General features: G+C 37.2%; 1 protein-coding gene across 1 annotated transcript; it reads left to right on the top strand.

Annotated features, from left to right (window-relative positions):
* The first annotated feature begins 448 nt into the window (after window positions 1-448).
* Window positions 449-24,221, top strand: LOC139165791 (putative ferric-chelate reductase 1). The gene is made up of 10 exons (XM_070749028.1): window positions 449-477; window positions 8,614-8,809; window positions 9,954-10,090; window positions 11,801-11,892; window positions 15,462-15,759; window positions 20,183-20,221; window positions 21,265-21,306; window positions 21,925-21,966; window positions 23,570-23,608; window positions 24,086-24,221. Exons 2-10 carry the CDS (start codon window positions 8,614-8,616, stop codon window positions 24,095-24,097), a joined length of 897 nt encoding a protein of 298 aa, XP_070605129.1. The 5' UTR covers window positions 449-477; the 3' UTR covers window positions 24,098-24,221.
* The last annotated feature ends 754 nt before the right edge of the window (window positions 24,222-24,975 follow it).

Raw genomic sequence — 24,975 nt, 5'->3', positions numbered from 1 at the left:
CATATAATAGTCTTGCTGTAATTGTCATATATAAAAACAAAACCACACGATTGTTTTCTAATTGCCTATCCATTTGTCCCAAAATAAAAACTTATGGTTTCAGTTGTAATTTAACCTTTAAAATCTTCTGCATTGATGTATACGTTTATATTCAAAATTTGTTTTCACAAATGACACCAGTAAATCTCAGAAATTCTATGAATAGAGTTCAAAAACTTTTCTATCTTAAACTGCACGTTTCACAAAAGGAAGAAAGATTGCTTAAAGGATGGAAAGTCTAGCCATATCACAGATAATTTTATCTGGCATTTGTTAATTTCTAAGGCGGAGATTCCAGTCTGTAATTGGCTGCTTTCTATTCAAGCCCATGTGACTGGCTGAGCCTTCCAGTTCCTCATAATTATTCATTGCATCTTCCTCTGAGTCCTATACAGGCTGCAAAGGTATCACAGCTGGTCAGAATTGGGGATTGTGAAGGTAGGTTGCTGGGATTCTGAAAATAATCTAGGAGTATTACTTCCCATGTATTTTGGGTTGGATTTAATGACCTGTGTCTTGACTAGGTTGTAAAACTTGGCAATGAGCTGTATGGCTATAATGACTGAATCTTAATATTTAGCAAGCCAGATTAACCTATTAGAAGAAAAGTTTAACAAGATAAAACTAATTTGTATTTTAAAGAGTGTTTTTTTTTAAATATGACAAGATGCTGAGCATTACACTGATTTCTCTGAGTACTGAACACTACCAGCTGCAGAAAATGAACCACACCACAAAAATAGTATATTGTGTCCTGAAATCAGGGTGGTGAAAAATTTGCAGTGACTGTGTTATTTATCAGGAAACAAAGACTATGGAAGGCAGGAAAGGAAGAGAAACATGAATGATTTCTTCATAATGGTCCTTCAAGTTAGGCAGAAATTTATTTTATCTGCAAAGAGCAGGTTCTTAGTTGTTCTTTCCTAACAAGTTCACAAGTTGCACAAGTTCCCACTCGGCAAATGTTTATATCTGGCTTTAAATGTGAGGATTCTTACATAATATCATAAAACCTGGTTTAACCAAATGAAAAGAGTGGATTGTGATTAAGAATGAGGTTTGGGTTCTAATCTATTTATCCAGGGATTAAAAAGAGATTGTCCCAAAAATACATTTCAATATAGGTTCCAAAATTTCAATTGCTATTCATCAAGGCAATCTGGACCAAAAAGGCAGATGCACTACTAGATTATTTGACATAGGAAAAATCTTGCTGAGCATTTTCCTTCATTTGTACCCAATTGTGGCATAAACATCTTTTTTCTGCCATGTCCCCATGCCATTGCTTTTATTTTTCCCCCTAGACAAAAACCAGATAGACTTCAATCTTATCTCTCCCATGTTGACAACTCTCCTCTTAAATCAACAGTATGCAATGACAACTGCTAGATGTATGTGATCTCTTTTGCCACATATATAAAATGAGAAGTAACAACGAGTCAGTGAATCTTATTCAGAGTGTGCAGACATCGTGTCTCCCTCTGGATCCCTCTTATAACCTTTAAAAAAAGTAAAGGTTTCCCCTATGCAGTTGTGTCCAATTCTAGGGGGCAGGGCTCATCTCTAGCCAACGGAGCCAGTGATGTCCAAAATGCTTCTGTGCTCGTGTGGCCGGCATGACTATACCCTGAGGCACTGAACACTTGTTACCTTCCCACCAAAGTGGCATCTATTTATTTATTTATTTATTTATTTATTTATTTATTTATTTATTTATTTATTTATTTATTTATTTATTTATTTATTTATTTATTTATTTATTTATTTATTTATTTATTTATTTATTTATTTATTTATTTATTTATTTATTTATTTATTTATTTATTTATTTATTTATTTATTTATTTATTTATTTATTTATTTATTTATTTATTTATTTATTTATTTATTTATTTATTTATTTATTTATTTATTTATTTATTTATTTATTTATTTATTTATTTATTTATTTATTTATTTATTTATTTATTTATTTATTTATTTATTTATTTATTTATTTATTTATTTATTTATTTATTGGATTTGTATGCCGCCCCTCTCCAGAGACTCGGGGCGGCTAACAGCGACAATAAAACAGTGTACAATAGTAATTTGGTATTGATGATTATTGATTTGTATTTGCATGCTTTCAAACAGCTTGCTTGGCAGAAACTGGGGCAAGTGATAGGAACTCATCCTGTCATGTGATACATGGGTCTCAAACTACCAACCTTCTTGTCTATGGCCCAACGTCTTAACATTGCCCACAAGATCATATGCTGCAATGTTCTACCTGTCAATGACTACTTCAGCTTCAATCGCAACAACACAAGAGGACGCAACAGATTCAAACTTAATATTAACCACTCCAAACTTGACTGTAAAAAATATGACTTCAGCAGCCGAGTTTATTTATTTATTTATTTATTTATTATTTATTTATTTATTTATTAGATTTGTATGCAGCCCCTCTCCGAAGACTCGGGGCGGCTAACAACAATAAAAAAGACAATGTAAACAAATCTAATATTAAAAATAATATTGTCGAAGCGTGGAACTCATTACCTGACTCAGTAGTGTCAACCCCTAACCCCCAACATTTTTCCCTTAGACTATCCACGATTGACCTCTCCAGGTTCCTTAGAGGTCAGTAAGGGGCGTGCATAAGTACACCAGGGTGCCTTCCTCCCCTGTCCAATTGTCTCTCCTTATCTCATTTATCTTTTCTTCCTTTCAAATATGTTCACCTATACTTTTATATCTTTTCTTCTATTCTTTTCTTTATTTATATTATTACATATCTATTCTCTTCAATGTGTATTATGTATTGGACAAAATAAATAAATTAAAAAAAAAAATTTAGGATGCCCCCCCAAACTTAACCTTATCTAACATCATTCTGTTCTTGTCCCTCTAAAGAACTGGACCCTGCAGCATTGTCCTGGTTCTTGACATTTGTTCAAGAACAGTAGACCCATATTTTTTAGTATAGGAGTTCTCTTTACATTTCATTGACAATCCCAATCTAGTTGCATGCAAGTAATAGCCCATCATGAAGCAATGTTTATCACACATGTCCAAATGACCCCTGTGTGTTGCCTTTTGAATTCTGCAATGCAACAACCAATGACTGAAAAAAATTATATGCTAAGAATTGTGCAATGCCATTAGGCTGCTCACCTAGAAGTACTGCAAACGATAAACTCTGTGGGACTGATTGGATTAATAAGTACATAGTAGGATAGTAGAAGGATGAGACCAACACTTGCTGTTATCTTCTGAACAAATTATGAAGGGAGCTTAATAATAATAATAATAATAATTATTATTATTATTATTATTATTATTATTATTTATTAGATTTGTATGCCGCCCCTCTCCGAAGACTCGGGGCCAGCTCACAACAATAATAAAAACAATATTATAGTAGAACAAATCTATAGTAGAACAATATTATAGTAGAACAATATTATAGTAGAACAAATATTAAAAAACATATAAAACCCTATCATTATTTAAAAAACCAAACAACACATTCATACCAAACATAAAACAAAGTATAAAAGAGCCCGGGGGAAAGGTGTCTCAACTCCCCCATGCCTGGCGGTATAAGTGAGTCTTGAGTAGTTTATGAAAGACAGGTTGTAATCTATATAAGAAAAGAAAGGGGAGAGGAATCCTAAATAAAAGTGAAGCTTGTGATGTCATCTCCTCAATGACTGTTTATTACCCAACCTAGGCTGCAATTAAGCGGAGGGTAGGAAGAAAGGATCATGAAGGAATCTAGAGTCCTCAGAAAGAGTCATGCAGTGATATTGCCCCATTTCTGCAGTGGTGCCATGATTGACAGGTGTATTTTTCACTACCAACGATTGATGTGCTGAAGGCAGCAAGCCTGGAAGAATCAGCCAATTTTTTCTTTGCATATTGCACATTTATTTAGGGACAGTACAATTCTGGAGCAATTTAGAGCAAATAAAATAGTCTCAGGCAGCAAATTTCATCTCAGTTATAGTTTGTTGTTGCTGAAAGGTGAATGGATGAAATAAGAGAAATTTGTATCTTATTCAGAAACATAATTCTTGGAAAGATTTATTTTATCACAGGATAAAGACCAAAGTTCTTGAATAGAGCCTAACTAACTTCTAGCATCCATTCTTCTGGAAAAGCATCATAGAACTGATTTACCAATTTTGGATTCCCCTGTCCTAAATTTCCCATTCTAGTTGACAAACGTAGTATACCTAGATGATCCTCCCTTAAAATACTTAGCAGGTCAGGTTCTGGGGATCAGTCAAGATTGGCTAGTTGCTGCTAACTATTTTGCTTTCATAATAGGATAATGGGTCCTAGTGTTAATAAAGATAATCATGTAATAGTGAGCATATGAACTGAGTGCAGAAGAGCCTTGCTTCAAATAATAGTATTTCCTCAACACCTGGCCGAAACTGTGGCTGAAACCCTGAAGGGCTACTGACTGCCTATGATGACATGCTGAGCTAGTCAGGCCAGAGGTCTGACTTGATATAAAGCAGATGTCTCAAGTATAGTAGAGATTCATGAAGCTATTACTCATAATCTGAAGGTCTGTTGATATTTTATTTATCCCCTAACATAATGCAGCATAAGATACATAGATATAAATATATTTTATTTTCTTTATTCACTCTTTTTTTTCATTACTGATATATTACTGATACACCCAATAATATATCAATATACATTGTCGTATCTCCTGATAACTTCTGCTATTTATGCAGATTTCCCCTTTACCCTCCCCCATTTATTTAACTTTTTTTTCTTACTCCTTATACTTTTCTTATGCTAAATATTTTATATAATTCTAACCTTATTTTTCTATTTACCTTTCTACAAATACATCTTCCACTATTCTTACTAACATTTATTATCCTTATAGGTTTTAATTAACATGATAAGATAGATAAATGAATTATTGATAGTAATAAGATACAAATGTGAATATTGAATTTTTGTTACATTTTGTTACATATATTATGAAATATATTATCATGTAATAAATACCCTTACCCATTTTGAATCTATGTATACACCCCTTCCCCTCCCCTCCATTTACCCTTTGTTAATTAATAAACTTTATTGTTTTTAAAAAAGATACTTGTGATGTATATCCGACTTGCAATATAGCTAAGTATTTGCATGGACTTTCTAGTTTAGCTAAACACCATCTTCTTCTCTAGGGCAGATCCAATGAAATAGTACAATTGAAATTAGGATATTATTAAGAAGAGGTAGACTCTTTATACGATACATTCTTTGCAGACCCCAAATTCATTGTCCGTAGCAAGAATAAAACGTATCATAAATACTTAAGAAATGACCCCGAAGAAAGTGGGAGCTGGTGTTGCAAACAGAATTTACAGGCTGTAGATATTTATACAACTAAATGTCTAGTTTGTTTTACTACAAACAAAAATGTATACTATACGTACTAGCTATATAGCACATAGTCAAAATAAGTAAAAATGGATATATCAGGAGTGAAATGCTCCCGGTATGTTTGTGTCTATTGGTTGTCGGAGAGCCAGTCGCGAAGGGAGCACAAGGTTCCGCCCACTCAACCGGACACCACCATTTGGTTCTTTTACCCTCTGTGCATGCGCAAAGCATTCTGTGCATACATGCGCAGAGGGTAAAATAACCCAAATGGCATCTGGGCAGGTGGGCGGAGCCTTGCGCTCCCTTCACGACTGGTTCTCCAACGACCAATAGGCACGAGCGAACCAGGAGCATTTCACCCCTGGATATTATACTACAAATTATATTTTATTTATTTATTTATTTATTTTATTTATTTATTTATTCTTTGTCCAATATACAATACATATGAAAGAGAATAGACATTAAGTAATATATATAAAGATAGAAAGTAAGAAAGAAGAGAAGAGAAGTAGAAGGAAAGGAGAGAAAATATATGATATATGAGATAAGGAAAGACAATTGGACAGGGGACGATAGGCACATCAGTGCACTTATGTACGCCCCTTACTGGCCTCTTAGGAACCTGGAAAGGTCAATCGTGGAGAGTCTTAGGGAGAAATGTTGGGGGCTGGGGGCTGACACCACAGAGTCCGGCAATGAGTTCCATGCTTCGACAACTCGATTGTTAAAGTCATATTTTTTACAGTCAAGTTTGGAGCGGTTAATATTAAGTTTGAATCTGTTGCATGCTCTTGTGTGGTTGCTGTTGAAGCTGAAGTAGTCGTTGACCGGAAGGACGTGCAAATTAGATGGGAGTGGCTTGAGCTGATGAGAGCATATGGAATAGCTTCTTGGAAGTGCTATTCCCTCAGGAGATACATTTATCTCTTTCTAATATTCAGATTAATTGTTGAGTTAATTGCAGGTAGTCTTCCATCTAAGTTTTGTCCGATTTACAACCCTTCTTGCCACAGTTGTTACATGAACCACTGCAGTTGTTAACTTAGCAACATCATTGGGAAGTGAATCTGGATTCCCTATTTACTTTGCTTGTCAGAAGGTTGCAAAAAGTGACCACGCGACCTTGAGACATTGCAACCATCATAAATACATGCCAATTGCCAAATGTCCAAATTTTAATTGTGTGACCACAGGGATGCTGCAAGAATCATGAGTGTAAAAAATGGTCATAAGTCATTTTTTTCCAGTGAATGTTACTAAATGAATATTGTAAGTCGAGGACCACCTGTATTTTGGTTAGAATTTTATGGAAAAAGAAACACATTCTCTTGTTGTAAAAACCAGCCAAAGGGCCACTCCTTGTTATTTTATTCCATTTCTAAAAGGATGGATCCTTTAAGGTTTTTGCTTGTTTATTTATTTAGTAAATGTGTATGACAGTGCCTTTCAAAGGCATGGCTATGGACAGCTGTCAGTTCAAAACAAAATAACAAGAGCAAAAACAAACCACGATATCACATAAGATTTATCACAGCCAGGCAACAAGACACAACAAACATCTGCAGACAATACAACCAAGAAATGGAACAGATACATGGTTGTCACCTGCTTCCCTACCAGGTAGCAGCCTTCCAATTCACCAGTGTCTACCTTGGCTTGTGTTTTCATTTCAGAATATTTGTGCCATAGAAGCTTATTCAGAGCTATGTAGGATTACCTTATGTGAGTTTGAAAAATCCAGGAGAGTACTAAACGATTCTTTGCTAACATTTGCTACACTAGTTGTCTATCTTTTTACAGCCCAGGTCCCTCAGCCCTATTCTTCTCCCCCGGGCAGGTTTAACAAACCCAGAAGTGAACAATTGGAGGAAAAGGACTGAAGTTTGATATTTCCATTTTATCTGTTTGAAGGTTGATAACTAAATAAAAGAAAGTTGCAGTTCTCCCTCAAATTTAACAGTGTCTCCTACGTCTTCTATAAGTTTAGTTTACTTTATTGTCATTGCACCTCATACAATGAAATTAAATGGTCTTCAGGGTACATTGTAACTATAAAAATAAAACACAAGCACACATCCTTCACATTCTATACAATTGAATTGAACACCCAATATTGCAGTATACAGTAGAATTCAATATAGTTACTGCCTTGGGATAGAAGCTGTTTTACTATTTGTCTATTTGTCTATTTGTTTTTATTATCCTGTACCTTCTGCCAGATGGTAATACAGTGGTACCTCTATCTAAAAACGCCTCTATTTAAGAACTTTTCTAGATAAGAACCGGGTGTTTAAGATTTTTTCCCTCTTCTTAAGAACCATTTTCTATTTAAGAACCCGAGCCCGGAAAAATTTCCCAGGAAATTTGAGAGCAGCACGAAGGCCCAGCCAGTTTCTCCACTCGGTCTCCATTGACAAGCAAGGACTGGATATCTGATCTATTTCTTATATAGTCCACTAAAAGCTCCATGGTCTTATATAATTTCCTCACCACTATCAAACTACTCACTAAGACTGCGTTACTATTACTATTAGTCTTCTCATAGTTCCTATCACCCATCTCCTCCCACTTATGACTGTATTATTGTAACATTTTGCTTGTATCCTTACAATTTATATTGCTATTGATTGTTTCCCGGTTGCTTATTTGTACCCCATGACAATCATTAAGTGTTGTATCTCATGATTCTTGACAAATGTATCTTTTCTTTTATGTACACTGAGAAAGCATATCATCAAAGACAAATTCCCTGTGTGCAATCACACTTGGTTACTAAAGAATTCTATTCTATTCCATTCCATTCCATTCCATTCCATTCTATTGGTGTTCAGGACCAGATTATTGTCTCCAAACCATAGTTTACAGTTTCCAATGAATAGACTCACTTTTTATGATAAATCAATATGAAGCCAAATTATTTTTAACCTGTGAGCTCAGCCACTGACAAATGCTTCTGTTCCTGCTGTTCTTCTTCCAAATACTCTTCAGTGTCTTCCCATAATAAATTGGCAAACAAGATACTGTATATTTTAACAAACACATCATCATAAGTGATCATCCTCATGAAAAAGATGTATTTACAGTAACAATTATTTTCTCACCCCTGGAGAAACAAATTTCCCATTTTTCTATAGATATTTCCTACTCACTCATATTTTTTCTCTCTTTCTTCAGATGGAGACGTATTCCTTTTTTGGGATCATTCTTTATACATTATTTGTGTCCCAAATCTTTGGATACCCATACAATGATATTTCGATAGATTGTGACTCCATGTTACCAGATCATGGAAATGCCCCACAGACCTCAAGCCCACCTTATGTCATATCTGTCTCTTTTGATAGATATGACCCTGGAAATGAAATACAAGGTAAAAAAAGTGGGCAAAGGTATAATCTAGCTCAAAAATTGAGTAAATTATGCTAAAATCCATCAGACTTTGAACATTGTTATCTGTCAATAGTTTTTTCAGTGGCAGTTTAAATTTGCCATACAGATTGTTCCTTTTTTTAAAAAAAATGTCTTCAGGTTGTAAAATATTAGGCTATTTAGCTGAAATTAGCTGGATATATGGTATATTTTTATGACTCAGTCTGGTGAGACAAAGTTTAGACCCCTGGGTATAAAAGTATGAAATACAGACTGTAACACTCTACTTCAGGAATGTACAAACTTAATTTGTTTGCTCTTGTAGAAAGAAAAAAGGAAGGGAGGAAAGAGGGAGGGAGGGAGGAGAGAAAGAAAGAAAGAGAAATAGAGAGAAAAGAAAGAAAAGAGAGAGAATAAGAAAGAAAGAAAGAAAGAAAGAAAAAAGAAGAAAGAAAAAACAGAAGGGAAGAAAGAGAAAAACAGAAAGAAAAGGAAAAAAAGAAAATGAATGAATGAATGAATGAATGAATGAATGAATGAATAAATAAATAAATAATGACAGCAATGTATGCCAGAATTATATTTCACTGCTCACAATGTCTTCAGGGCTTTGTTTTCAGACTGCTGTGCTGTCTCAGAAATCAGCATAGAATATTTTGGATTGGAGACTGGATTGCATGTCTCCTTATTTGTCCTTAGCAAATGCAAAATATTAAATAAATGCAATTTAGCCGACATTATTAAAAGGTAGTTGTTTTGTGTATTGGTGGACGTTACAAGTTACAAGTATATTATTGGGTTTTTTTAATTATTTTTAAAAAAATATTAACCACACTCTTTTAGAACTAGGTAAATTGATACTAAGGAAAATTAGATGCCACTTATAGTTGAGCTGAAGTAGGTAGCAGCTGGTCTCATTTTAGGAAATAACTAACTTGAAAGTATTCAACCAACTCTTAAATTTTTATTTCAATAGATGCATTTAAAACTAATATTGAGATTATTTATTCCAGCAAAGATTATATTGTGTGAATACCACTGAACTTTCAAAGAAAGAAAGGCACCGATATATATTTTACGTCTAATGATGCCCCCCCAAAACCCCACCCACAGACTTCTCTAATGCTATGAAATATTTATCCTAGTGATATTAGAAGGAACGTCAACATCTGGATTTACAGCATTTATGGTACAGGCCCGAGAAATTGATGGAAATGTTCCTGTTGGGATATTTCATATTGTAGATCGAAACACGCGAGGTCTCCATTGTGACAATATGACGGTATGTGTCTTTGTGTTCAGATAATGTTTTTATGCTATGTTGTTCTTTGAAAAATTGTTTATCAAAGTCCCTCCATGTGATGGAATGTAGGCTTGGCCCGGAAATGAGGAAGAGATGAACGAAGTGCTAAGAGTTTCAGATTATACTATCAATCCCAAAAAAGGAAAAAGCATGAGAAAGATACTGAAAAGAATCACACCTTGATTTTGTTTGATATACACTGTAGCAGAGAAAACCTGATGATATTCAAGAGATAATACCCTACAGCAGTGAGGGTGAACCTTTTTCTTCCTGTGTGCCAAAAATGAGTGTGTGTGTGTGCACATGCCAACACACAACCTAACAATGTGCACCACACTGTACATGCGTGCATCTCTTTGCAAGCCCCCCCTTCCCCGGTTGTGCCGTTTTTCACCTTCAGGTTTCCCTGAAGCCTCCTGAGTGTGAAAAACAGCCCAATGGGCAAACCAGAAGTGGACTTCCGCTTTGCCCATTGGGCCATTTTTCGCACTCCTGAGGCTTTGGGGAAGCCTCCTGAAGCCTGGGGAGGGTGAGAATGGCTTTCCCCAAGGGTGAAAATCAGCTGGCAAGCGCATGTAAACGCACTGGAGCTCACGTAGGGCAACATGTCTCGTGCCCTCTAATAGGTTGGCCCTACAGAAAAGAATATTCCTGAATTCCCTACTCCTCCTATTGCTTAATTTTATCTTTACCTTAAATACTCATTTATTTTTGTTTGCAACAAGTTATTTATTTTTGAAAGATGGGCATGTATTGTGACATTGCATGTTAAGTACCAGTTTTATTATTGTTAGGGAATAATCACCAATAATGATCATCAGATTATTCCCAATTTTATTTATTTTATTTATTTATTTATTCGATTTTTATGCCGCCCTTCTCCTTAGACTCAGGGCGGCTTACAACATGTTAGCAATAGCACTTTTTAACAGAGCCAGCCTATTGCCCCCACAATCTGGGTCCTCATTGCTTTTGCTTGCAAGAGTGAATTAACAAATCATCCCTGGTTTGTTCAATGTGCTAACTAAACTGGGATACCCAGCTTCTGTTGTGACCTATGGTAAGTCACTAATCCCAGATGCTAACATATTATGTTCATTGCACAGCCATACGTAAATCAAACAGCTTCCCAAAGAAAACTGACAGCCTCTAATCTGTTCCACAGTTATCCTGGTAAAATTCAACCCCGATTTCACAATTGCAAGGACAAAGTCTGATATCCACAAAAGCAAGATCCACAATTTCATAAGGCAAAAGCAAAATCCAAAATCCACAGGAAACAAAACCCAAAATCCCATGGACAATAATCCAAATAGTCCAAAAGGCAAGAGCGACATCTGACATCCACAGTGCAGGGTCTGAAATCTACAGATCAAGAGCAAGGTCCAAAAAAACAAAAAAAACCCAAGGTCTGAAGTCCCCCAAGGAAGGTCCAATGTTTATAAAACAAGCAAAGTTTCCTGGCTTGTTTAGAAATAATAAGCCTAGAATCTTGGTTTGGCCCTAGAATTACATATATCTGTATTATTATGCTGCTCTTAGTTGAAGAACTAAGAAAAGGACTGGACACATTTATCACTAATCATACAGCATCCAGCTTTTATCTTTATAGTGTTCCTCTTTGTTAATGAGCAATGCATATGTACTTGTTTCCACAATTCTTAATTTCTTCTCTTTTCTGTTTTTTAGAATTCTGCAGTAAGTCACAGCAACCCCATGAGAAAGCACAGGGTTATAACAACTTGGGTTGCTCCACAAGGCACTAGAAGAATAAGGATTATGTAAGTGGGGACTTTCCTACTTAAAGAAAGAGGTTTTTTTTAAAAAAAAAAATCAAATAAAATCTGTGTTTTTAGTCAGGACACATGTGTAAAATTGAGCAATAACACATTGTAAGAAGTATTTTTCACTTAATAAGGAATTTTGGCAGAGAGGGCATGGGGAAATCAGCCATGGGACTAAATACATTCAGCTGGATAAGATTAAAGAACAGAAAGCTTCATTCTTCTAGACCAGTGATGGTTGATATTTTTCTTGTCGCATGCTGAAAGCATGCACATGTGCCCACAATGCAATGTGCGTGCAATCCCCCTGTGGATGCCCCACCCCTGCACATGCACGTGTGACCCCCCCCACTCCCCTTCTTCCACGCATGCATGAATTACTCCCCCGTGCTCCCCATCCCTGATGCATGCATACGTGACCACCTGACCCATTTTATTTATTTTATTTATTTTATTTATTTTATTTATTTTATTTATTTTATTTATTTTATTTATTTTATTTATTTTATTTATTTTATTTATTTTATTTATTTTATTTATTTTATTTATTTTATTTATTTTATTTATTTTATTTATTTTATTTATTTTATTTATTTTATTTATTTTATTTATTTTATTTATTTTATTTATTTTATTTATTTTATTTATTTTATTTATTTTATTTAGAAACATAGAAACATAGAAACATAGAAGACTGACGGCAGAAAAAGACCCCATGGTCCATCTAGTCTGCCCTTTTACTATTTCCTATATTTTATCTTACAATGGATATATGTTTATCCCAGGCATGTTTAAATTCGGTTACTGTGGATTTACCAACCACGTCTGCTGGAAGTTTGTTCCAAGGATCTACTACTCTTTCAGTAAAATAATACTTTCTCATGTTGCCTTTGATCTTTCCCCCAACTAACTTCAGATTGTGTCCCCTTGTTCTTGTGTTCACTTTCCTGTTAAAAACACTTCCCTCCTGAACCCTATTTAACCCTTTAACATATTTAAATGTTTCGATCATGTCCCCCCTTTTCCTTCTGTCTTCCAGACTATACAGATTGAGTTCATTAAGTCTTTCCTGATACGTTTTATACTTCAGACCTTCCACCATTCTTGTAGCCCGTCTTTGGACCCGTTCAATTTTGTCAATATCTTTTTGTAGGTGAGGTCTCCAGAACTGAACACAGTACTCCAAATGTGGTCTCACCAGCGCTCTATATAAGGGGATCACAATCTCCCTCTTCCTGCTTGTTATACCTCTAGCTATGCAGCCAAGCATCCTACTTGCCTTTCCTACTGCCCGACCACACTGCTCACCCATTTTGAGACTGTCAGAAATCACTACCCCTAAATCCTTCTCTTCTGAAGTTTTTGCTAACACAGAACTGCCAATGCAATACTCAGATTTAGGATTCCTTTTCCCCAAGTGCATTATTTTACATTTGGAAACATTAAACTGCAGTTTCCATTGCTTTGACCATTTATCTAGTAACGCTAAATCATTTACCATATTACAGACCCCTCCAGGAATATCAACCCTATTGCACACTTTAGAGTCATCGGCAAATAGGCAAACCTTCCCTACCAGACCTTCTCCTATGTCACTCACAAATATATTAAAAAGAATAGGACCCAGAACAGACCCTTGTGGCACACCGCTTGTAACCTGTCTCTGCTCAGAATACTCGCCATTAACAATAACTCTCTGATGTCTATGCTTCAGCCAGCTTGAAATCCATTGAACTATCCAGGGATTAAGTCCAATCTTCACTAATTTATCTATCAGCTCTTTATGTGGAACCGTATCAAAGGCTTTGCTGAAGTCCAGATAGGCAATATCCACGGCAATATCCAATATCCATTTATTTTATTTATTTTATTTATTTTATTTATTTTATTTATTTTATTTATTTTATTTATTTTATTTATTTTATTTATTTTATTTATTTTATTTATTTTATTTATTTTATTTATTTTATTTATTTTATTTATTTTATTTATTTTATTTATTTTATTTATTTTATTTATTTTATTTATTTTATTTATTTTATTTATTTTATTTATTTTATTTATTTTATTTATTTTATTTATTTTATTTATTTTATTTATTAGATTTGTATGCCGCCCCTCTCCGAGGACTCGGAGCAGCTCACAACAAGAAACAGTACAAATCCAATACTTAAAACAAATTAAAACCCTTAATCATACATCTCATACAGACCATACATAAAGCAGAAACGGCCCAGGGGAATCAATTTCCCCATGTCTGACCTGGGCCCACCAGAGATCATCCATCAATGCGACCAAAGCAGTTTCCGTGCTGTAGCCGGGCCTGAATCCTGATTGTTGAGGGCCTAGATAATCGGCTTGTTCCAAAGACCACTGGAGCGCCATCACCTTCTCAACAACCTTCCCCATAAAGGGAAGGTTGGAGACTGGATGATAGTTGTTAAGAATGGCTGGGTCCAGGGAAGGCTTCTTGAGGAGGGGGTGCACAAGTGCCTCCTTGTAGGGAGCCGGGAAGGACCCCCTTCCCCAAAGAAGCATTGACAATCTCCTGGACCCAGCTCCGTGTTACCTCCCTGCTAGCCGAAACCAGCCAGGAGAGACACGGATCCAGCAAACAGGTGGTGGAACTCACAGCTCCAATGGCCTTGACCACTTCATCAGGTGTCACCAGATCAAACACTTCCCAGACAGATGGACAAGGACGGGCCCCAGTCACCTCGACTGACTCGTTGTCAGTCGACTCTGTTATCCAATCGGAGTTGAGGTCCGCATGGATCCGAGCGACTTTATCAGTGAAAAATGTGTTAAAGTCCTCGGCACTTCTCTGCAAGGGCTCCCCAACTCCCGCCTGGTTAAGAAGGGAGTGAGTCACCCTAAACAGAGCGGCCAGGCGAGATTCCGCTGATGCAATGAAGACGGCATGATACGTGCATCTTGCCGCCTTGAGCGCCACTTTGTAAGTTTTAATATGAGCTCTTACAAGTGTTCGGTCGGATTCGGACTTGGGCCCAGTAGGTCTCCCTGCAGCCTCCTGGGACCAAAAATTGGCCTTGGGGAGACACCGCAACTTCCATACTCCATTTCGGGCCTAGCAGGCCTAGCAGCTTCCCTGCAGCCTCTTGGGGCCAAAATGGGCCATGTGGGGGGAGGGAATGCTGCACTCCCACACTCCCCTGCCCCACGCCTGCATGCACCACCTTCCACGCCTGCATGCACATCTCCTGCATGTAATCAGGTGGCCAATGGGAGGCGTGCACATGTGTGTGGTGGAGCTGAGCTGGGTGACATTTCACGTGCCCACAAAGAGAGCTGTGTACCACCTGTGGCTTGCATGCCGTAGGTTTGCCATGACGGTTCTAAACCTAAAAAAATTATGACTTGAGTATAATAGTTGTCTTCCAGCTAAAAATAACTACTTCAGTTTTTCTTTGTTAAAGATCAAGTTAATCCAGATTATGAGCTGTAAAGTATTAATGCAAAAGATCATGACTGAAACCTGGCTGACATGCCTTATTAGAGAAAATCTCCCAGTCTTGAATAATATCTCTATTTTTTTTCTCCCTCAGGGGAACATTTGTTCAGGATTATGAGAACTACTGGGTTGGTGTTCATAGCAAAACTCTTTCACCCAGAGATGTACCCACTAATGCGCTTATGTCAACTAATCGTTCAATGTTAACCAATGATTCCATAGGATTTATGGTTTCTGAGATCCCAGATGATTTAGACACATCCAGTGACAGTGATGAAGATATTGACTTCAATGTCCTTAGTTCTGAATCTGATGAAAAATATGTATCCAATACAACTGTTGGTTCCCAAAATCGTGACAGAAGAAGTACAACAAGAAAAAGCAGGAGAAAGGTATCTATTAAACATAGATGACTCTTTACTTTTACCTAATTTAATAGAGGGGGATTAATTGAATACCAAAAATACTTTTTAAAAATAATGAATAATATTCTGATTGGTGTGTTAAGTAACTATAGTAGTTTGTCCTTCTGTATTATTATTGCCATCCTCATTCCAGAAACCATAGAAAGACTTAATCTCCCTAATGGTGTGACATAATCTAGTATAAAATGCTTTAAGTTTTCAGGGTCCATGAGGAAAATATAGGATATAAAACCTTGTACAGTGGTACCTCATGATACGAACTTAATTGGTTCCAGGAGGAGGTTCGTAAGGTGAAAAGTTCGTAAGATGAAACAATGTTTCCCATAGGAATCAATGTAAAAGCAAATAATGCATGCAAATCCTTCAGGAAAATCCCAAACTTTAGAAGGGAGGCGAACAGAGGGCAGGGAGGAGCAGCTAAAGGGGGCGGGTGGAAGAAGCAAGGCTAGGCTAAAGGGTAAGTGGGAAGGAAGAAAGGCAAGGGGGGTGCCCCTCCCTTTTCTTTCTTCAAAAGACACCGTTTCAGTGCCTTTGCAAGCATGCAAAATTTTTCCTCCCCCAAGCTGCCCCTCCCTCCTCCCTTTTCTTTCTTAAAAAGACACCCTTTCAGTTCCTTTGCAAGCACGTTGTTCTCTGCAAAAAATTTCCTCCCCCAAGCTGCCCCTCCCTCCTCCCTTTTCTTTCTTAAAAAGACACCCTTTCAGTTCCTTTGCAAGCACGTTGTTCTCTGCAAAATGTTTCCTACTCCAAGCAGCCCCTCCCTTTTCTTTCTTCAAAAAAGGGGGAAAAAGAAACCCCTTCATCCCACCAGCAGCTGCTTGGGTTCGTAAGGTGAATATAGTTCGGAAGAAGAGGCAAAAAAATCTTAAACACCGGGTTCCTATCTTGAAAAGTTCGTTAGAAGAGGCGTTCGTAAGATGAGGTACCACTGTATTTACAGAATACTGTATCATTTCTTAGATTGATAACATTGTAGATAAGATGTTTTATCTACAAAAATATGTAAAATGATTTATATTATGTAAAACAATAACCATTTTTACTTTTTATTTCATTCATTTCTGACTCTGAATATAAGCTGTGGTGAAGTATGTCATTTTTTCTTTAAAAGGATTCTAAAATTAGACTATCAATAAACTCATGTTTTTAAGTTCTGTTCGGGTCTGTGAGACCCGAAATCAAGGTTTGAGACCCTGTAAAAAATTTCCCCTGCATATCTGAAACTTGAAATTTCATGACTTTTCATCATTTCAGGGGTTCTCTCTATGAGAATTTTTTTTGGGGGGTGGGAGGTTTCTTTCTTGCTGAAAAAAAAAAACTCCCTAATGTTATGTTCCCTGGTCACCCTGACCCGGACCGAAAACTCTTCATTTGCAGTGCTTATGTTTGGTCTTTTTGAAAGCTTTTTTCACTTGGAAAGTAGTCTGAACATTTCTTCACACAATGGAATGAAAATTGAACTGAAAAAATTAATCCTTATTGGTTTATTTTGCCCATAAATGTGCCTCCCCCCCCGTTTTTGTGAAAGTTTTTTCAATTTATGGATAGTTTTGCTTGCAAAATGCAGTCTATTTTACTGGAGTTGGTGTGGGAATGGTACCTTGAACATTTCTGAATATAAGAAAAATATAAAGGAACTGAAAAAAATGATTCTTACTGGTTTTTTAACATCAGAAATAAGGCCTCCCCCCCCCTCGGCTGCTTGCAATCATTTTCACTTTTTATTTTTTTATGCTCCAAATCCAAAATATTCTTTAAAATCTTAGGCATTCATTTACTCAATTTAACAATGCTGATCATCAAAAAATATTTTTGGGGTGGTGGCTAATTGTTTTCTGGGCAAAAAAAATTCATAACTTCGAATCTGTTTCTGTTCGTATATGACCGGACCAAAAATATTTTTTTTAGGTACTTGAATTTGATCTTTTTGAAAACTTTTTCAACTGGAAAACTAGTTTGAACATTTATGAACATAATGATATGAAAATTGAACTGGAAAAATTGAGACTTATATTTTTATTTTGATCAAAAAGCCCCTCCCCCCATCCTTTCTGAATTTCGTGTCAATTTCTATTTTTTAAGGCTACAAATCCCTAAGAAATTTTCCCCCAAAAGGTTTGATATACTAAATTGAACATTTCTGAATATAAGAAAAATATAAATGAACTGAAAAAAATGGTTCTTATTGGTTTATTTTTGCCACAAAAGGGACACCCCCCCCCGGCCTTGCTGTGTGCCATTATTGTCACTGTTTATACATATTTGTCTAGAAATATTTGGAATATCCTTTTGAAAATCAACCACATTGTAGCCAGATAACTAATTTTATGAAAGAAATCCATTTTACTAAAAAAAAATATGTAAGTTTGAAATTAACAGCATAATTTTTATATAAATTGAAATAACTTTATATGCAAAATAAACCAATATGCATCAATTTTTCCACTTCAATTTTCATATCATTATGTTCAGAAATGTTCAAGCTACAAATCCAACACCAACTTTAGCAAAATTGAATGTATTCTGCTAGCAAAACTATCCATAAAGTGAAGACTATGTCACAGAAACGGGGGGGAGGCACATTTATGTGCAAAATAAACCAATAAGGGTTAATTTTCTCAGTTCAATTTTCATATCATTGTGTGCAGAAATGTTCAAGCTACCAATCCCACACCAACTTTAGTAAAATAGAATGGATTTTGCAAGCAAAACTATCCATAAATTGAAAAAACTTTCACAAAAACGGGGGGGGAGGCACATTTATGTGCAAAACAAACCAATAAGGATTAATTTTTTCAGTTCAATTTTCATTCCATTGTGTGCAGAAATGTTCAAACATGTTTCCAGGTGAAAAAAGCTTTCAAAAAGACCAAACATAAGCACTGCAAATGAAGAGTTTTCGGTCCGGGTCAGGGTGACCCGGGAACATAACATTAGGAACTTTTTTCGAACAGCATACAAGGGTTAATTGTACCAAGAAATGTAGCCAACGTAGGTAGAGGTCACATGTTCATTTCTGAATATTTTGGGCTTCCATATCCTTGACTATGTTATTGGAGTTGAAGTCTACAAATGATAAAGATGTTAAGGTTTAGAAATACAGTGATCCCCCGAGTTTCGCGATCCCGATCATTGCGAATCGCTATATCGCGATTTTTCCACCCGATGATGTCACTCCCTTCCTTTCTCACAGTTCTTTCTCTCTCTCTTTCTCTATCTTGCTTCTTCCTCTCTCACACTCTCTTCCTCCCTCTCTCATCTCTTTCTTTCCTTCTCTCTCTTTCTCTATCTCTCCCCCTCTTGCTCTCCAGCGATGGGGAAACCCCATCTTCGGCTCCTCGCTGCTGCGGCGCTGCAAGCGAGCAGCCGGGTGGGCAGGTGAATGGGCAAGCAGCAAGCGATCTTGGGGTTTCCCCTTTGCCCGGGCAACGGGGAAACCCCAAGATCGCTTGCCGCTTGCCCGTTCGCCCGCCCGGCTGCTCGCTTGCAGCGCCGCAGCAGCGAGGAGCCGGGCGGGCGGGCGAACGGGCAAGCGGCAAGCGATCTTGGGGTTTCCCCGTTGCCTGGGCAACGGGGAAACCCCATCTTTGGCTCCTCGCTGCTGCCGCGCTGCGGAGCAGATCAGCTGTTTGGCGGCCGAAGGGGTCTTCCCCGCCGCCCACACGCAAACTCCACCATCTGCGCATGTGCGGCCATGGAAAACAGGACGCGCATGCGCAGATGGTGTTTTTACTTCCGTGCCGCTACATCGCGAGTTTACGATTATCGCAAGGGGTCTTGGAACGGAACCCTCGCGATAATCAGGGGATCACTGTACCTCTGTAAACATTGAAATAAATGTAACAATCTGAGAAAAAAAGGACTGATCTGACTATTCAGTACTAAAAATATCTGAAGAAAAGGCAAAATCTTACTAATAACGAAAATCCCGTGGCTCTGTAGAATGCTAGGAATTATAGTTTAGAAACATCTGAAAGTCTACAGATGTTCCTCACCCCAAATAAGAATTGAAGACCTAAATCGAAGTGCAGACAATGTAATCCACAGACATGTGTGGCCTATCCTAGCACCACTTTGATACCCGCTCCAAAAAAAAAAAAAAAAAGGCCAAAAACTTTTTACCATTTCAGGTGTGGAGGGAACAAATTTGGGTTCTTTAGTCTTGTGGATGCTATTTCTTGTAGCATTCCACTATTACTAATTGCATTAAACTGTGTGATAAAGGCTAGCATGCCAGAGGGTATGTTTCAATTAAAACAGGGATGAAGAATAAAATCAATATAACTACTAGTTGTTTTCCCCAAATGAAAGCCTCCAAATTATTTTCTTCTGTTACAATATTTATGGAAATACTATTTTTAATAACCATTTTTCTTTTTTTTGGAATTAGGGAAAAGTATCCCAATCAAATACTGGAGCATGTGTCAAAGTAAGCATTTCCCATGAGTCCTTCAGGATTGGCTGGTATAGAAGTCGAATAAACAAACAAACAAACAAACAAATTTCTGTTCTTCGTAAAGTCAGCATGCATTTTAAAATACCAATCCGATTCAATTTTTTTGATCTGAAAAGATTACTTATGATAGAGAAAATTACTTATTATAGATAAAAAAATTCAGACATTTTTACAACCAAGTTGCTCTTTTTGTGTCATTTTCCTACTCAAAAGCCACAGAAAAACATTGTATGCATGTTTGCACATATTTTCATTTTCTGTTTTTGCTGATTCCTTTCAAAGTACTGTATAACCACTAATGGGCAGCCAATTCTTTTACTGCCACACTGTGGGTGTGGCTTATTTTGTGGGTGTGGCTTAATGGTCATGTGACTGAGTAGGAGTGGCTTGCCGGCCATGTGACCAGGTGGGAGTGGCTTGAATGGTCATCATCGTTCAAGAGAACTGTTAAGTCCTTGACTTACAACCTTACCAATGTCGCTCGCTGGGGTGACAATTTGCTTTGCGTTTCCTGCGCTCTCCTTCCTGGGTCGCCCTCCCACCTCAGACTGGGTAGCTAGGCGAATGGGTTCTGCCAGAAGCATAAATGCTACCAGCGTTGCTTCCACCCATGCCTTCTGCTTGCACCTCAAGCGGGAGGTGGCCACGTGAGGCTGGAAGGGAGCCAGGCAGGAGAGAGGGAACCTCGTCCAAGGCCAGGAAGGAGGAAAGAGGAAAAAAGCAAGGAGCGCAGACACAGCACAGCAGCAGGGGGAAAAAGGAGAGCTGAGCTGAGACCAGTAATCCAGGAAGTGACAGCCGCCGATCAACTGGAGCTGCACACGCATCTTCATTTCTGCCGGTGGAACTACGTTCCACCCCGTCCTGCCTGCTGCCCATCCCTGAGTATAACTAAATAAATAACTTGCTACATTCTAAAATCTTGAGATTCCAATCAATCATACCTAGCTGAGTTAAACTGTATGTCCTTCCTAAAGTGAATTTCCCACTCTTATCTATTTGTTTGTTTATCTCAGAGTCTACAAGAATCATCTCAGAGCAGTGATAGCCAATCAAAGGTAAATGTGGTTTTAATCTTTATTGTGGTTCTTAATCTTGTCTCTTTCTTAAGACTCATTCACACGTTATATTTTAATCACAACAACTATTACATTTCCAGGAATCTTTGGAAAGAACGATTTTACAATGGAGTAGCAGCTAGAGTTTGTACCTGGGACTTGTGCTTTCCGGAATTATTTATTCTGGGGAAACAAGAGAAGGGAAGGGAAGGGGAGATTAAGCTGCTCTTTCCCTCTATTGAAAGTTTCATCTGATGAAATATAATTGCATGGTTTTTCATGTAATACAGCATAATGGAAGTCTGGAGTCCTCAGCATTTCAGTGGAGAACATGAGCGAGGGGGAGGGAGGGAGAGAGGGAGGGAGGGAGAGAGAGAGAGAGAGAGAGAGAGAGAGAATTAAATAATTGTTTTAAATAATTAAATGGAAGCCAGAATAAAGATGGAAGCCAGGTCTCTGCAGAATGGTTTTGCTAACTGAGAATCTGAGACTAATGTCACACCCTTTAACCTCACAATGTTATGGAATTGTAGCGGTCTTTATAAACTTCTCAGTTTCCAAGTCTTTCCCAAATATTTTTCTAAGATCTGTCAATTATTATTATTTTGTTGTTCTTAGGATGGAGGTGCAAATGTATACAATAAATACAGTTGCAGAGATGTAAGTGCTATTGGTTTATCTTTTTTTTCTGCTCAAAATTGCATAGAAGCTTAATTCACAGTTTCTTTGACTTAACACGCTTGGTAAATTTCCCAGCCGCTATGGTTTTTGCAGTCATGTGAGAAATTTGACTATAAGATTTTTTAAAAGATAGTCATTATATGCTCTTCCAGCATATAACAGCATACTGAATAATATCTTATTTACATAGAAACATAGAAGATTGATAGCAGAAAAAGACCTCACGGTCCATATAATCTGATCTATCTATCCCTATCTATATACCCCTCACCGCTTTCCAGCCACTGGAAAGCAAAGGGAAAATCCCAGGCGCTTTGTTATTCTATTCTATTCTATTCTAAATATTGGAAAGGTGTTATTTTATTGTGCTATTTTATTGTGAGTTGGAGTAAGGAGAAATTTCCTAAGGGTGAGGCCAATCAAGTTGGTCACACCTACCCAGTCACACGATCCATTTCACACAGAAAACTCAGGGAATCACAAAACCTGGGTAGTAGGTGTGGCTGGGGAGGGGTTCCATGTGACTGAATAGGAGTGGCATTGAGTTGCCCATGCCCACCCACTTACATGAGCACACCCACCCACCCACTTACATGACCACCAAGCCTGGAGAAGGGCGACATACAAATCTAATTAATAAAATGCAGAACTGATAGTAAAAAAATTGAATCCCACTACTGAAAATATATTTCTAACATTTACATTTGCAATCAATACACATTTTACATTTTAGCTGATAATTCACTAAAAAATTCCTTTCCTTTCCCCTCTATTTCACCAAGGTATCTCACTTTCTAAAATAGCTTCAAGAGGCCAGAGTACTGAGGGTTTATGAGGTTCTCAGCCCTCCTGAATAATTTTCCAAACAATAAAACATTATTTAACTTTGCATGCAAGGCCAAAAATTGCTTGCTTGAAGAAATATTCTGAATTTGGACATGTAGATCATCCAAGTGTCTTGATCGGGGTTGAAGAAAGCCGGTGCTTGTGCCATGGAGGAGGCCATCTGGAGCGCGTAGGTCGGGCACCCTCGTCGCCACTGTTAAATCAGGGGACTGGAGACCACGGGCTAATAATCAGCTCTTTTATTAGCAGTGATAGGTAGAAGTGTTCAGCTCAACTCTCAGTCTCCAATAGAGACAGTGGCTCAAAATCGTGGCTATTTATACTCTTTGGGAAAGCGGGAAACACTTTGACAATTCGTTGAATTTGGCGGCAAGTTTATTTGACTTGCCGCGTCTTAGCCAATCAGCGTCTGTTTCAGAAACGGTTTACAGAAGACATAACAGTAGGAGTAAGGCTTGAATGTAAATGCTGCAAACACTTCTGTAGAGCTTTCCTTGAGTACCCAGAGCTGTAGCTTGGCGGTAAATGACTTCAGTTTGAATTTAGTCACTTCCCATCAACTTGGGATTCTTGTATAGCCAGTTCCAATATTTTAAAGAGTTTTAGGGGCAACAAGCATATGTGTGGCTTAACCTTCACTACTCATTTGATCATAAGGGGTGTGTGTACAAATTAATAAAATACAATGACCTATTTTTCATTGAGATTAATATAATTTTGTTGCTTTTTTATCCAGAGTGAAGCTGAGAGTGGTGAGCAACCATCATATGGCCAGGTAGGATTAATGTCCTTATCTCAGATCAACCTTTTACAATGGTAATTGTAAACAAATATCAGTAGTAATGCAGAACTGCTATGTTTATATACTCTACGTACAAAATAGCTTATACTGACATCAGCAGTTTACAAGTGACTGTATGATTTCGCTCTTAGATCAATATACATGAAAGTCTGACTATTTTTATCAGGAAAGCATCACATTGAGAAAAATGACTTGACCTGTTAGAATTATACACTCAACGTTGTACAGAAGTAAAGCAAATATTATTTGTATAAATAAAAAAAATGTAGTGTTCCTATCTAGGAAGCAAAGTGAGAAGAATGTGGAAGTAATGTCCAGGTCAAGCTATTTGACCTGAATCCTTAACAAAAATGTCATTAAGAAAAGAATTTCAATTGTTGTTCAGAAGGGTATTTTGATGGTGAAGGTTAATAAACTGCTGGATGATATAGTTATATTTCTGTGTTATAGATGAAAATCTGAAACATATCCGAAGATGAAGAAATTATGCGAGTCAACCCATAAGAACAATTTCTGCATAGCGGAAAGACTGAAATATCTTGCCAAACAACTACTTTGAAAAATTATCTATCTTTTATATTGTTTTCCTGGCATATTGTGCTATTGAATAAAAATGTTAATGTTGCAATCCAAAACACTGTTAGGGAAAAAAATAAAAATAATAGTAATCTTACAATGTTGTGAGCTTTTCCCTTCATAAACTTTCCATGCTCTGATAAATTAAGCCCACTGTCTGATCCCTGCTTTTTTAGTTTTTCTGACACCATATTTACTCCACTGAGTATAGTATACTTGCTAATTTGAGAGCTAAATTAGGAACAACGGATGTCATAATTTCAGTTCCATTGAAAAATGAGGTGCAGATGCTTTATAACTTGTTTATAAATAATCTTGATACAGAGGAAGCAGTAGATGATCACTTGTATAGCGGTAGTCCTCAATTTATGGCCCATATCGCATCTCAGACATTAACACCCTTGAAAAATGTCCAAAGATACTTCACCAGAAGAGCCCTTCACTCTTCCACTCAAAATAGAATACCCTACGAGACTAGACTTTCAGTCCTGGGCCTAGAAAGCTTAGAACTAAGACGCCTTAAACAAGATCTAAGTATTGCCCACAAGATCATATGCTGCAACGTCCTGCCTGTCGGCGACTACTTCTGCCTCAACCACAACAACACAAGAGCACACAACAGATTTAAACTTAATATTAACCGCTCCAAACTTGACTGTAAAAAATATGACTTCAGTAACCGAGTTGTCGAAGCGTGGAACTGATTACTCCATAGTGTCATCCCCAAACCCCCAACACTTTACCCTTAGATTATCTACGGTTGA

The sequence above is a fragment of the Erythrolamprus reginae genome, chromosome 3 (genome assembly GCF_031021105.1).
Source record: "Erythrolamprus reginae isolate rEryReg1 chromosome 3, rEryReg1.hap1, whole genome shotgun sequence".
Taxonomy (NCBI): domain Eukaryota; kingdom Metazoa; phylum Chordata; class Lepidosauria; order Squamata; family Dipsadidae; genus Erythrolamprus; species Erythrolamprus reginae.
Note: the sequence above shows the minus strand (reverse complement) of the source record. Positions and strands in the feature narration are given on the sequence as shown.